The sequence below is a fragment of the Xiphophorus maculatus genome, chromosome 18 (assembly GCF_002775205.1).
Source record: "Xiphophorus maculatus strain JP 163 A chromosome 18, X_maculatus-5.0-male, whole genome shotgun sequence".
Taxonomy (NCBI): domain Eukaryota; kingdom Metazoa; phylum Chordata; class Actinopteri; order Cyprinodontiformes; family Poeciliidae; genus Xiphophorus; species Xiphophorus maculatus.
Window position 1 is genome coordinate 18,500,074 of NC_036460.1, and position 15,758 is coordinate 18,515,831.

The following is a 15,758-nucleotide window of genomic DNA, read 5'->3' on the forward strand; positions in this document are numbered from 1 at the left end:
CCTGTGGGATTGTGGGATTTTCAAGAACTGCAGGTGAAGGATAATATATGTATATTTAGTTAACAACACACATCTACAGTATGATCAGCAGCAGCTCAGCTACTACCTGAGAGAAAACAACTGAATCTTTTCTCTTCACCCAGGATCAGCATGTGTGCAGCTCACATGATGAGCATAAAAGAGATATAGCAGGTTCAAATTAATAGATATAGGTAGGGTGAATAGCTTGCACTGTGGGAAACTAATGATAAAGCTTGAAAAACTAAACCAAACATCCATGTGAAGCTTCTATATGATCAATAGGCTAGAGATTGTTACTGCGTAGTGTTGAATAAACTTTTTTTTGTATAAAAACAGATTAATTCAATTAAATTACAAATTTTAACATGTCAGTTTGGAAATATTTCTGGTGCAGAAATACTGTGCACCACCCATTATGCTTATTAAGATAAACCTGTTTTAAAACTAAAGTTCTACTTACTGTATGTTGTACACAATAACCTCCTACAAACTACTACTAAATTAGCAGGCAGTATATTATATTTATAAAAATCAAAATGGCTATAAATAAAGGTAAATTTTTTTACAAACACAAGGGTCAACATATTTACCTGTAGTAGGAATGTTTTTGCTGTTCTCTTTTGAATAAAAACTTTTGGGATATGCTATATCTTTTTCATTAAATGTTTGGAAATTTTTGTTTTAAAACCATGATACTGTTGTAATTTTACTCTGGTAAAACCATCACAATCTCACACTGAGTCATGCCTATTGTTGATTACTGTTGATGGGACACCTCTCACTGAAGAGAGCATTACCTGATTGCATATGGCGCAGCAGGAACTGATTTATCCCAACGCCCCCAAGAAACCAAACAATAAATCTGTTTAATCTTTTTTTTTTTTTAAAAAAGAAAAAACTTTACCTTTACGCCACAAATAAAATGTAATACTTTCAAGCCAAGTTGAAGATTATACTTAATGTGTTGACAGAGTGATTTTCAGGCTCACCAAAATGTTTAAGAAAAATGCCAATCTAATGAAAATGTTACTTAGAAATGCTCTAAACAGTTTCCACCTCTCTGTTCAGTAAAACATGAAACGTAGGAGAAACCGATGTGTGTCCCAAATGCTTGAAATAAAGTACTAAATGGAGAAACATTTAGGCTGCGTTCACACTGCAGCCTAAAGTGATCCAATTCTGATTTTCTTGTCAAATCAGATTTCTTTGTTTTGCAGAAGTAAACACAGATGTTAACGGTGGAGCATAGCTTACATATTTGAAGTTGTTGTCCAGCCGGAGCCAGCATATGAACAACTTAATCCTCATTATAGTCCGTCATGGTTGTTATTCTTCCCGCTTGCGCGTATCAGGACGCAAAGTAGTGAGATTTGTCAAGTATCAGTGACATTCAGGTCAGATGGAAGCGACCTGGACGTTAGGTTGCATTTGAATCGGATATGTATAGGATATAGGTTGCATTCGAAAAGAATCTCTGTTGTTCAGACTGTTATGAAAAGATCAGATGCAGGTCGCATTACGTCAAAAAAAAAAAAATAATTGGGTCACTCGAGGCTGCAGTGTGAATGCAGACCTATTAATTTAAAAAAAGGTATATTTATTATTTGTCCAAAGATTACCAAGAAATTTCTGATTTCTGCATCTTGCCAAATCAGAGCTGAATTTGTGAATCATAACATGCAACAAAGTCCTTGCGATATAGGGAAAGCCTAAGTCTATAGGTTATTTCACAGCTAAACGTAGAGCTGTAACTGTTGATATTAGAAAGCTACATCTGCACCTGTTGAACTACTTATTGTATATTGTCTGCTGCTTCATTCTTCTGTATTTATTTAAATGTACAGACTGGATACAAAGTTACACAGACCGGAATTGCAGAAGTAGAATTCCTATATAGGGTTAGCACTCAAACATTTAAATCAAAACTTTCCGAATTTGTCTCCAAAGGCTATTTTTTTTCTCAGATTTACTAAGCTTATACTAACCATTATCAAACTCTTAAATGGCAGCATTTATGTATGCAAATAGAAATTAAGCTCCTATATGTACTTGGTTTACACATAAGGGAGATCTGACTGAAGCTAAGTGATTAGATCAACAAGGTCTCTTAACTCTGCCACTTCACAAAGCACAGCGTCGACATATATTACTCTTGTATTGTAATTCTAATTTAGCTGTCCTTGCGAGCTAGTTGTTAAGTGCATAAAAATTAGATTTACATAAATTTGCATGTCAACCAGTGAGGCAGTATGCCTGTATTTCATTGTGGGTGTAAATAGGGGCACAATTTCCATGTTTTGCTGTGTTGTTACACAGGAAATAAAATTGATACTGTCACTCCAGTGACCAGCGTTCATTTATAAAGTCCTATCTTCACTCTCTTTATAACATGAACTCAAAATATAATTCTCAGATATTTAGGAAAACACATACTGGATTAACAGGGTTTGTGTTAACAGTTAAAATCTCTTGGCAACTGTCTGTTTTGCTCTGTGTGGGAGCAGGATAAGCATCTAGATTAATGGCTGTATCTGTTATCTTTATTCTAATTCACTAGCAGATGTGAAAGACAGTAAGGTAGGTACACCAGAGGACTGTTAGTGTTTAAGGATGATTCAGCAGCCCATGCAATACTTTCAGTCTTTGGAGAGCTTTTTTCTATCTCTTATGAGCTTTTACAAATTCGCCAGACTGTGCTCTGCACCAACAATATCCTCTTTTTCAGTCAACATACTATTTAGTCAGTTTTCTATCCATTATTACCTATCCATTATTTTTGATATACTGAAGACAGTTACACTGAATGTATTTAATTGACTTTATGACTCATCTCCCTATTGTTGTCTCAGGCTGACCAACTGATGTTTGCAATGCATTTTGTGAAAGGGATGTACTCTGAACTCTTCCAGGAGAATGTGAGTAAATGTTTGCTTTTTTAGGGTGTCTGAAGTTAGTGACACTTTGACTGCAAAAATTCTGGTTTTGCCCAGATGCAACTTTTGATGGAGCTGTTTGTTGCAGGAATGGGAAGTTTTAATCGGATCTATTGTTGGAGAAATGTTTAAAAAGGAGGTAAGAATGTATATTTGTTCATTTGCACCATAAAACAAATATTTCTTTCTCTAACATTTTTCTTTTTTCATCAGGAATTCCCTTCTTGGATTGATCAGGAGAGGCATGGAGCTGTGGCCATTTTGAAGGTATGTGCACTAAAATATTATTTAACAGGTTGCTTTATTTAAAAAGGTGATCAAACATTAAAACTGAACACTAGATATTTACTTCAACTCGAGACATTGGTAGTATAATATGGGGTCAATTAACATTTGATGGTAAGTTTGTCAGTAAACAAATCTTTCCCCATCTGAAGATTAGATATGCTTCTCTAATGTAATAACTTTCATCCTTGTCATTTTTAACCACCTCTTGCTTTGCAGGCTACTTTCCCAGCTCTGTACCAGACTCTGTGTTTGAGTGACTCAGACCTTTGGGTGTCCTTCTTGCAAAGCTCACAGTGTGAACAGGAAATCCCATCTTCCATCACCAGAAAGATTAGTCTCTTCCAGCAGGTCAGTTTCCATTCAGCTTTTAGCTGTGAAGTAATGAAACTAAATCAGATTTTCCCAGCTGTTTGATTAACGCTGGCTTTCTGTTTTGGCCAGCGAAATCTTTCTTATTTCTGTCACGACAGCAAGCTGTCAATCACTTTTTATTTCTGATAAACTAATAATTTTAACCCTTTTTCAACAATATGTTATGCGACTGATCACTTAAAAGTTTTGAGATGCAAGTTTTGAGGTTTTATTTGCTCTGAGTTATATTAACCTAACATTTGGAAATTGATCACTATGTGTGGAGTTAAAAAATAAAGAAGTGTCTCTTGTTTAATTGAGTTGCTGAAATAAATTAATCTTTATGTATATTTGGATATACAGAGATGCACCTGCATATGTTAAAACCCTAGAAATGGCATAAAGTGCATTCTTTTTACAATGATTGTACCAGTTGTATGTTGAAGTAAAACTGTTTAAATATATGACTTAACTCCTACGACATAGGTGAATTCAACCTTTTTTGCAGAGTGTTATTTTCTGATTTTATTTTGTTATTTTTACTTGTATGTACTCTACCATATATGCAGCTGCTGTTAATTCAGGCAGTGAGACCTGACCGTCTTCAGAGCGCCATGACAGCCTTTGCCTCTCAAGCTCTTGGTAAGAGTTTTAAATTTTTTGTTTAACTTTTAAAGGTTTTGTGGGGGTCCATACTTTATCAGACAAATGCATTTGCACTTCTTAATTATCACACCTTAATGTTTATTGCATATAATTTGACGAAATAACAGAGCAAGAAAAGAATAACCTTTTTTGAAAGAAATTTAGATAAATGTGTTTTCAAAATTCACACATAAATAAAATTGGTTGTGATATAAAAATGAGCTATAAACAGAATGTAATAGGGGCAATTCTCCTAGCTTGGCAGAACACAGTAATGGCCACAAAAAGTGTTCCAAATACAGGAGCATCACACTCCTAAGTCTACCTGATAAGGTCTACTCAGGAGTTCTGGAAGGATAGTTAAGCCTCAGGAATACTGGATCAACTGCCCTTTGTCACCAATTATGTCCATAACCTTAATAGATAGAATTTCTAGGCACAACCAAGATGTGGAGGGGATTTGTTTTGGTGGCCTCGGGATTGGGTTTCTGCTTTTTGTAGATGATATGATCCTATTTGGTTAATCTGATCGTGATCTCCAGCTTTCACTGGAACAGTTTTAGCAGAGTGTGAATGGGATGAAGATCGGTGCCTCCAAATGTGAGACCATAGTTTTGAGTTTAAAAAGGATAGTATGCCTTCTTTGGGTCCGAGAAGATACCCTACCTCAACTGGAGGAAATGTAAGCATCTGAGGAGCCATTTGCAGTGACTTGGGCATCTGGTTAGGATGCCTACAGGATGGCTCCCTGGTGAAGTTTTCTGGCCATTTTGCAGTGATAGGATACCCAGAGGAAGTGGAGAACTATTTTATTCGACTGACCTTGGTATTCTCCTGGATGAGCTGGCCCCAGTGGCTGGGCTTCTCTGATTAGGTTGTTGCCTCCACAACGCAACCAAGGATTGGGAGAAAGATAATGGATGGATGGGTTTTATCTCTTGGTGCCTATCTCAGTTATTTATCATGACCATCCTCTGGTGGAAGACAAACCTGAGGATGTAGGTTCCTTTTTAACTAAAAGTGTAGCAGCAGGGCTTTACAACATGTGTCATCAGTGTCCTTGAAATATCCACCATTTCCACCCTAATGGGGCAGAGGAGGTAGGGGGAGAGGGTAATTATGTACACAAGATTTGAATAGGTGGCTTTGAGAAAAAATTAAGCTGCCACACAAATCAGCAAAGAGTAGTAATTCACCCAAAATGATGGCAGTATTAAGATATAATAGCTGCTAATAAAAGATATATAAGCTTGCATAATTTGGTAACGAGATAAATGAAGATGACAGTCTGCATTAACCAAGTTACTGATCAATGTTCTTACCTCCTTTATATACAATACACCCTTTACACAGAATGAACCTTACAATTTGTCTTTTTTTTTACTGTTTTATAGCTATGCTGCAGTTCAAAATAAAATTAACGAATACTTACATTTGCTAAATCTCAGAGAAACCTCTTTCCTACTGCTAATTTGTGTCATTGTGGCTCTGCATGGTTTGAAGAACATGCCCATATTCTTCCTGGCACTGACATTTTTTTTGCTTCACTCTGGAAGAGTCTTGCTGTAACTGTGACTGTGGGGAGAATATTAACTGGAGACATGTGACCCTCACCTACATTGAATGTATTTAGTCATTCACTTTCTTGCTCTCACATGGATCAAGGCTCACTGACCAGGATTTCAACTTGTTTCCACATGACTAAAACTAGACCTTATTAGATTCCTACTCCCTCTAACATGTTTGCCAATGAAAAATAATTGCACTAACATATTAATCTGTTTTCTCAGAGGTTACACCCTTCTACATCCGTTATTATTCACTTTCATCTGTTTTTTTTGTATAATAAAATTGCTATTGCAGGAGTATTTGCATCATAATTTTAGTCATAGGAAATAAACACTAATATTCTTATAATCGCTGATTATAAGAATATATGACAAATATATCCTTGTCCGGATGATTCGCAGAATATTCCAAAAGTGATGATGAAAAAGTCATTTTACGAGTCTGACTAAAATCTTGTCTTCCAAAATTTTAAAATAATTTAACAATAATTTGATAGGGGTTATATGTAGAGGTTAGAACCTCCAATTTTCAGATTTGAAGAATTTACAAAAATGTTCCCTGATGTTTGAAATCCAGCCCTTAGTCGCCGAAATCTGTTTTGGTATGTAATGAGCACAGCCACTGTTTACTGGCACATTTAATTATTTTGATGTAATTAAATTTGTCATCTTATAGTTTTTGTAATACAGAGAAGTACACTGCTACCTTCTTTGTGCTAACAGGGTAACTAAACATATCAGTTAGCAAGTCATACTTTTTTAAACTTTTTTTATGTGAAACAGTTTACTGGGTTTGACATTATTTCCAGATGCAGATTCTAACATTTCAGGTAATTAGTGCACAACCACAACAAGTTTCTGATCCAGCAAACATTAACGTTTGCTGGATTAACGTTTGAAAAACTAATATTTTTTACAGGTGGTGCTTATTAGTTAGTGCTTATTATATCGTTCCTAATTAACTATCAAACAATTGCAACATAACTTTTTGGAAGTACCATTGTAAAACCAGCAGTATTTGTTCCCTAGACTGAATAGATTTACATAACATTGAAGAAACAAAGACAGACATTAATTTGTTACCAGTGTTTTTAAATTATTCCAAATAAAAATGGACCATTGCATTTAAAAAGTAAGTTTTTACCTTGAAATCAAACATTGATCTGCTTGTGTTTTTGACAAATGTGTTGTTTGTTGAATAATATGTCATGTGTGAATCTCAAACTCACGAATAATAAGACGATTCCACTAGCATGCCTTGGATGATATTTGTGCAATGCCCAGTTAAATTTATCATCACATTTATTTGGCTTGAAAAGCTTAGACTCTCTGCTCTCACATGGATCATTCTGTGTTCACACAATATGAATAAGAATAACTCTCCTCTTCCTAATAATTTGCCATCCACATTATGACACTTTTCTCTCTAGCATTTTTTGTATTCATCTGTTTTTCAATGTTTACTTTACATTTTAGAAAGTTTTACAGATATGTAAGTGTTTCTGTATATATATATATATATATATATATATATATATATATATATATATATAATGGTTTGGTTGTATATGTGCCTACTGTTTGTAATGTTGTCACAGTGTGTAATGTTGCACTGTGAGCTACAGCAACAAAGGACAAATTCTTTGTATGTGTGAACATACTTGGCAAACAAAGCTTAATTCTGATTAGTTATAATATTTTGGCTCCAGACTTTATAATGACAACTTAAACTGTGAACAAATTCTTATGCTTAGTTTATTTTCATTTTTGTGTAGGATTATATAGGGTTATGTTTTAAGTATTTGGGCCAAATGTACCAATAAAGCAAGATGACCTTAAAAACAACAGTGTCAATGATACCATTTCTACATTTCTTCTCTGGTAGTGTAAAGTATCATTCTTTACATATAGATTGCTGGTTTCTATCATACCATCTCTTTTAAAAGAGACGGTATGATATACCATATCATACCATCTCTATTAAAAGAGACGGTATGATAAGATTATTGTTTAATTTGCTTTCATATGTTCTTCAAAATCTTTAGAATCCTTTTTCTTTCTTTTCTTGTTTGTTTGTTGGGGATTGTATTAAAATGCTAACTTAATCATGACACAGCGATAGTCCTCAAACTCCCAGTGAACTCATTCAGTGAGTGGATAAGCCATGAGATGGATAAGATTGCGCGTGGTTTTGAATTTGGGGGGAAAAACATGCAAGACAGAGGGATGAAACATCAGAACAGGACGGCGGAAGAGTTTTTTGTGTATGCGTATGTGTTTTTGGCAGTAAATCAGTATGCTAATGAGGCATGGTCTGTAATCCTCTTACAGCTAATCTCACTCAATCCCTCCAGTCCAGGCCTGGGCACTGCTCTCTCTTCACACACACACAGGCATGCCTCAGTGAACACAACACACACATATGCAGGACTTTTCAAAAAGTACTAAATCTTTTGCACTTATATATACACAGTGACTTTGGTAGGGAACTTAAAAAATATATTGTATTGAATCTATGTCTTGGCCTTTACAGCAGCCTTAGTGAGACTTGGGCTGTTATCTTCTTCACTTATATTCACCCTGTTTTCTGTTCTGTGTTATGGGGTCCAAGGTGAACTTTTCTATTCACAGGCAGAGGATGCTGGGCTGCAGTGCGAATACTGATTATCTGACCATGCCAAAGCCAGTTGTGTATGAATTTTTGTTAGCAGATCTTATGCAAATGCTTAATTTTTTGCAGACAAACATCTGTTTTAATTCATTTTAGCGATTCAACTCATTCTCCCAAGACTTTGTCCATGTTCTACTGTGCAAGCCATAGTAAATCACTTTGAATTTGGTAGCACACACCAAGTTAATGTTTAGGCTTGATCTTTCACCTCAATCAAAGTGGACAGCATTTTGCGCAAGTGTATGGGTGTGTTCACATTAACACATCTTTTAATATATCCACGAGTAACATCCCATCGGAATTTCCAGGACAGACTCTGGTGCTGTGTGGGCATGCATTTCACGGTTGACTCATACCTCACCATCAAAATCAATATATCACAGGAGCATAAAGGTTTCAGTAAAGCAACACAGACTCAATTACACACTTAGAGTTATACCTACGTATAAGAGACTGTTCTCCAAACACCAGCTGGCTGACGAGGTATTCTTTTGCTGCGTGGTGATTTCTGCTGCCGCAATCCTACCTCTCAATATGCATAGCACGTCACCCTCCCATCCCCTCACTCTGTCTTTCTTAGTGTCTTCCTTTTTTGCCCTCTCCCCTTTCCTCATCATTGCCTTCCCTTTAGCCTCCCCATCCTCCTTACATTTTCTCTCTCAACATGTCTGCGTAACTTACTCTATTCATGGACTTTCCTTGTTTTATGTTTGCCAATAAACTTCCATATCTTACTACACCTAAGGTGCACCAAATCTGTCTCAGCTCTCATGTGTTTCCATTTGCCTCAATTTTGTTTTGTTGCTATGCTCCATGATTTTTTTGTCCATCTAGCACATGAACAATGTTACTTTGACACTCATTATTAAATTATCTTCACACATTAAGGGTTATGATGTTGAAATGCCGATGTTCCATTCTGAGGGTTTAATTAGTTAGTTCACTTAATTAAAGACACATGGGTCTATAGCAAAATGGGGCGGGAGAAAATATTTAAAGACATTTCACAGATATATCTTTCACGCTCCTCATTATCATTTAATATGTCTCCTCCTCTTGTGCAGGTATGAAAGAGCTTTCCCCTCCTCCTCTGAATTTGCGACGTCTCTACACTGAGACAATGGAGTGGGAGCCGGTGTTAATCATCATCTCTCCAGGGGCAGACCCATCCCAGGAGCTTGCAGAACTAGCAGCAGAAACTATTGGCAGGGACAATTACCATGAGGTAGGGAACAGCAGAATACAAATATAGAACACACAGGAGATTAACAGGGGCAAAAGGGTTTTCGACAGACTAGCACAATCACATCCACAGACTAGTGTGCAATAGCTTGTTGAATGTTTTTGTGTATCACAGTTTTAACATAAATCCTGTGTCACTGTTCTACCAATAAGGTTTTGTAATACACCGACTAAGGGAAAGTGGTGTTTAAAGATTTTTTTATTCCTTAAGTTACTTAGCATTAAATTAAGAAAAGAAAGTCAAGTTTTAAGGAGTATTATGGCTAAATAGTGTATGTAAGTAATCAAATAAGTAATATCCACTTTATGCCACTGGCTTTAAATGAGAAAATGCTGACTGAGGACATAGGTGAATTAAAATATTAGGCAAAAGTTCAGCTCTCTAATTGTACAAGACAGCATTGGACTGAAAGACAGAACATATTTTTTCCCACTGATTCCATTTGTCTCCCCCTGTTCCCAACCCTTCCTCTCTACCTGTTTAGATCTCCATGGGTCAGGGACAGGCTGATGTGGCCCTGGCCACACTTAGAGAATGTTCTCGAAATGGAGACTGGCTTTGTTTGAAAAATCTTCACCTCGTCACAGCCTGGCTGCCCCTTCTGGAAAAGGTAGGTACTTTCTGTTTATGCTGTTTTTGTGGGATATGGCTTTAAGCACTAGATTATATTTGTTTTATATTGTTTTCTGTTAATTCTGTGTTTTGTTGTTTTTGATACATGACAATAAAAATTAATCCACATAAAGATTATTTTATTAGCAAATTGGATTCAAACTATCCATTCTCACTAGAGATGTAGTGTTCAGAGTTTTGTGGCCGAGTTTCACAAAATACATAAAAATCAAAAGGAAAGCTTCAACATATTTTTATCTTTACTTCTTCAGTCCCTCCATTATTTCACTTTTTTTTGCAGATTATGTGGTGATGTAGAAATTTTGCAATATTTTTTCCTCATTAGAAACATTCCAATATCTACATATATAGAAGAAAAGGAGAGTCAATTGACCTGAATTGTCCACCAGAATGGGCATACTCAAATGTGTCAGGGTTTTGATGTTGATCTGGAGGATTAATGAACTGGAATTACAAGTGCCAATTCAGCCAAAGTTTTGAATTTGGGAAACATTTCCCCAACTGAAGCAATCAGAAGTCAGAAAAGCTCTGTGAATGAGGGGCAGCAGGAGGAAATCCCACAACATATGTACTCCTTCTGGTGCACCAGATGTATTCCTGTCCATAATCCTGCTGCGCTCTGTCAGCTCACGGATAGCGAGATGCATTGAGTCCAGGTCAGAGATGATACTCAGATGAACATTTTTGATTGAGTTAGTTATGTGTACTCTGTGTGTTAAGTTGAAAATGTTTGGATGTCTGCACCTAGTGGTCCATTTGTCAGCGGTGTGAATTGTAATTTGTTAAAATGACGGACGGCCTTCAGATTTTTCCATCACCATTTTAAAATTCAGTCAGTTGAAAAATATTTCATTAATGCAACTCAGGGCAGAAATAACAAATACTCTCATCAGTGAGTAAGAGTTAGCAGTCACATAAAACCAATGTTTTTAATTGTGAATATACTGTATGTATTGGTGCTGTCAATTGATTAAAGAATTTTATCAGAATAATCACACTCTAGCACTGTGGTTCTTGTGGAAATGGTGCCGTGGGCAAGCCTCTCCTCACGCACCCCAATTAAAATTCAAGTAATTATCAGTTGTTGTTTTGTAGCAGAAAGCAGATAATGTAGTCTCCTAGTACTCAACAGCAACTGTGTAGTAAGTGAGTAACTGTGCAGTGGAGGCTTACTCCACTACACATACATGCAAATAGTAGCAAACTTACAGATGAGATATATTTTATTTTTTATTTATTGTGTGCCCCACCCTTTTCTGATGCTGCCCTGAGTAGCTGCCATATAGCCAGTACCAAAAACTTGTTCCTCTCTATTCATTTCCTATGGAACTTGTGTGAGTCACTGGTCACCTGTCCTCATCCAGCTGAGCGGCTGGCGTAATTCTTGAATATGAAATTTTGAGCTCGTACGCAAAGATGTTTGCACACGGGCTAGCGATGCAACACATTAAAGTTTACAATTTTTCAACATTTGTTACTGTCTGCTGTCAAAGAAAACTTTAGCCTTTCACTGTCATTTGTCACTCCCTGTGTGTCGAGTTCATAACGTGGTGCCATGAACTTATTGACTCTGTGGGAGAGAAGCTTCAGAGGTAGTTTGATCAATCTGTGCTATGTGATATTAACATGTACAGTATATATATATATGTAAGTGTTTTGTGGTTTGTTTTGGGGGTTTTTTGTTGTTTTTTTTCACTCTTCACAATAAGATCAATGTAGCATACTGAATAAAATGTTGTAATAAACTGAAGCAAAGCTTAGAAAAATATGGCACAGGTTCGCAACATGAATTGAGAGAAAATTCTGTTTCAATTTACTGAATTTAGACAAAGCCTACCTCTCAAAGGAAGTGTGGAACTGAAGACATAAAATCCATTTGTTGCCATTATCTTATGTAGCCGATTCAGAGAGAAATACATTTCTTGAAGTCCATCGATTTAAATAAATAAATAAAGGCACATTGGACTATTCAGCTCATTGCAAGTCTACTTAATTCTGAAATCTGTTCCCTGCACAGAAACATGAAAGAACAAGGGGCTATTAGATTTTGTAGAAAAGTCTCCACATATGTGCAGTGGAGGCAAAGCAACTTTATAGCATCTTTTGGCCAAAGTCAACTTGAGGTTATGTGTATGTTGTTATAATTGGAATTAATAACAACATAAATAAAACACATCAAAATAGATTCATATTAAACAGATTTAAAAATAAAATAATAACCTATCTTAAGCTTAGGCAACAGCAAATAAAAACGTTTTAACCTTGTTTTAAAGGAACTCAAGATGGCAGCAGACCTGCATTGTACAGGAAGCTTATTCCAATTTTTTGGTGCATAAAACCTTTAGGCTGTTTCAGAATGTTTGCTTCTGACCTTTGGTATAGTGAGTAGGTTTCTAGCCTTGTCAAAGATTTTTAAACTGATGGACTGAAATCACTGATTTTTAGTCTATACTGTTTTGGTCCAAACACTAAACCAGCAATCAATCTGTTCAATGCATTTAATGAGAAAGGGAGAGCACAGAATTGCTGTTGGTGCAAGAATAAGAGAGAGCGCCTTAGAGAATACAGATATATAGTGTACCTTAACTCTGATATTTGCAAAGTCAGCCAAATTTAGGCTTTTCCATAACAGTTTGTTCAGTCCTTTCAAGTTTAGAGAATAATTTTGCTATATTGTCCTTAGCTTTTATGTTATCTGCTGAACATTCAGTGCTCTCTCACATCCTGAATGAACAACAGAGGTGTCTCAATTTGTTGGCATAGCTTCTTATATCTCTGAGCTTAAGGAACTCATCAACACTGAAAGTAGATAATTTTCTTCACTCACACCATCCACAACAAAGTGTGTTGTTGTAGAACTTGGGTACATTTACCTACATTAAAAATATTGGGGATCATGGTCAAGCTAGGTGAAAGTTGTCCCTTTTTTGCAGTCTTTCTTGTGATGGAATCATTTCAGTGCTACACCCAAAAAACAGTTTGCTATATGGACAGAGCTATAGCCTAGTCAATTTCTTGTCTTCCAGAGTGATGGCTGCCTTGGCATCAAAACTTCCTGTTTTAGTTGGAATTAGGGTTAAAGGTCGGTGGAAAGTACAGCCTGGAGGATGTTTTGTCCTAATGCTGCATATGTGTCCCTTGCTTCATCCCAGCTAATTAGTGTTTATCTGTAATAATACACTGCCACACTCACAAACTCACACAAACGCACACCCCTGCATGCGCATTCTGCTGCCTGGCCAAATTATCATATCTAAAATTACCTTCTGTCCTTTGCTTTCTCATGCACATTTTGCATTCCACCTGTCAGGACATATTAGTGGCTTTGGAGGTGCTTATGTGTGTGTGTGTGTCTCCTGCCTTCGAAGATATACATGTAAGTGTGTGTTTTTTTTTTGATGACATTGGTTGGAGTCTATTTTTTGGGGGAATATCGAATCGTGGGTGAATTTATCTATTCCCTGCCATTTCTTAGATTTTGTTTGTGCTCCCTGGTTTTCCTGGGGCTCTGTTTTAGTGTTGTATCAAAGTAGTAGGTCATTTCTCACTGGGAGACATAACTGTTGGTCATAATTGGTCTGTGTGTGTGTCTGTATGATGGCATATATGTGTGCTCTCACCGATGTGGGCGTGTGGACCAGAGATCCCCTTCTGTTCAGGATGCTCTCATATGATGGCTTAAAAGAGGGCTTATTACATTCATTCATCCATCTCACCATTCTCACCACTCTGTCTCCTTGTGTGTCCTTTGTATCCAGTTCCTTCCACTTCTGCATTTGTTACTCTTCAACTTTTATTGCCAATTTTATTTCTTCAATTGCATGACATAAACTACTCATCTGTTTCGTGGCTTTACTTTTTTGCACATCCACTCATAAGACTGAGGTATCAGCTTAAAATGAAAAAGCTACACAACCCAAATTAATAATAGTGTTAAAGGTGGAGGAAAGAAAGAACAAAGCAGTGAAGAATAAGGAATAGTGAGATGCTGTTTGTAGAGGGAAATCTACAATGGCAGTATTATGTTTGAGCATCTCTCTGTATTTCAGTATCTATGTCCATCTGGTCAGTCTTACTGTATGTCTGAGTTGAGCTTCTTCATGATCTTGCATCTTTTCACCATCTGTCTTGTTTGAGCTCACCTCATTCTCTTTAGCAGTTGGCTCGTTAAAGAGAGCAAGAAGAGGCAAGATGGTATGTGTTCATAATTTAAGTTGACAGTACAGCTGTCATCTCATTCCCATTTGCTCATAATCATTCCTTTTTTTTTAGATCCCTACTCTCCCTATCTACACCTCTAAAACTACTGAATTGTTTTGGTATTCCAAATACTGGGTTAATGTGCTTAGGACTGAAGTTGGGTAGAGTTAACCAAACATTTGGTTAAAAACTGTAACCGACTTTATTAGATCAGAGAAGACACACTGCAGTTTAGAAATTCACAGCACCTTTGTCAGACTTCAGTGAAACTTTTCCACAGAATTAGATGAGAACTGTTTAGATCAGTGTTGACCATTTCACTTTCTTAAAGGGCCGCTTGAGTAAATATGATTGTTATTGATTTAATGTCGGCGAATATTAGAAGAGGGCTTGCTTCTTGATTGTAGTCCTTCATTTGATCTTGTCACCATTTTCATTTCTATTTTTTATCTAAGATCTGAGAAGTATATTGTGAAATCAGGTTTTGCAGGGAAATCAACATTTCAGCATGTATAAATCACCACTTCCCATTGTTTTAACAAGCTTAAATGCTAAGTCAAGCCTATAACCCCACTCTCTCTCTTACTTTTTGTTTAATCAATCTGTAGCTGGATCCCACCAGCAAGGGACATTTGACCCTTGACTAGATTATGTAGATGAGGTTGTTTGTGACCTGGAAGGTTTTAGAACAAACTGATCGGTCCAACAGTCTGTTTGTAAATGTTTGTGTATTATAAATTACAGTGATGTTATGGGTGATCTGTGTTTGTTGCAGTGACAATCACCATTTAATGTGTTGTGATTTGTTTCTTATCACTGTTCTAAATAGGGTGTCGCAGTATTATCAGGACTTTCTACATGTAATAATTCTTATCGGTAGTGTGCAGTTGCAAAGCCTGTTGGCTTGAAATATATCCTTATCTATTTTTGGCTAAATGGTTTGGCTTTCAGTCTCTGAACTGCATAAATAAATTCTAGCAAAGACACGTTTTCATGTCCAGATACTAGAAGAGATTGACTTTTACTTCCATCTCTATTTGCCCTTCATACATCTTCTTTTTTTTCTTTGTCCTCTTGTATTTTATGCTGCAGCCATTGTTCCTTCAAGTGGAATTATGATTAAAAACAAATCACAGAAAAACACACATGCAAGTACAGCAAGGGTATGAAGAGTTTCCTTTGAGGGCTGTCACTTCTCGTGTTCT

The 15,758-nt window shown here is 36.5% G+C and overlaps 1 protein-coding gene across 8 annotated transcripts in view; it reads left to right on the forward strand.

Moving 5' to 3' along the window:
• dync2h1 (dynein cytoplasmic 2 heavy chain 1) overlaps positions 1-15,758 on the forward strand; it is a 105,438-nt gene that overhangs the window by 58,240 nt on the left and 31,440 nt on the right. For all 8 annotated transcript variants that reach the window (XM_023351403.1, XM_023351408.1, XM_023351406.1 and 5 more), the window contains 7 exons: positions 2,871-2,936; positions 3,043-3,093; positions 3,168-3,221; positions 3,459-3,590; positions 4,163-4,235; positions 9,542-9,702; positions 10,205-10,330. In XM_023351403.1, the coding sequence (XP_023207171.1) occupies positions 2,871-2,936; positions 3,043-3,093; positions 3,168-3,221; positions 3,459-3,590; positions 4,163-4,235; positions 9,542-9,702; positions 10,205-10,330 (663 nt within the window). The remainder of the gene's footprint in view (positions 1-2,870; positions 2,937-3,042; positions 3,094-3,167; positions 3,222-3,458; positions 3,591-4,162; positions 4,236-9,541; positions 9,703-10,204; positions 10,331-15,758) is intronic.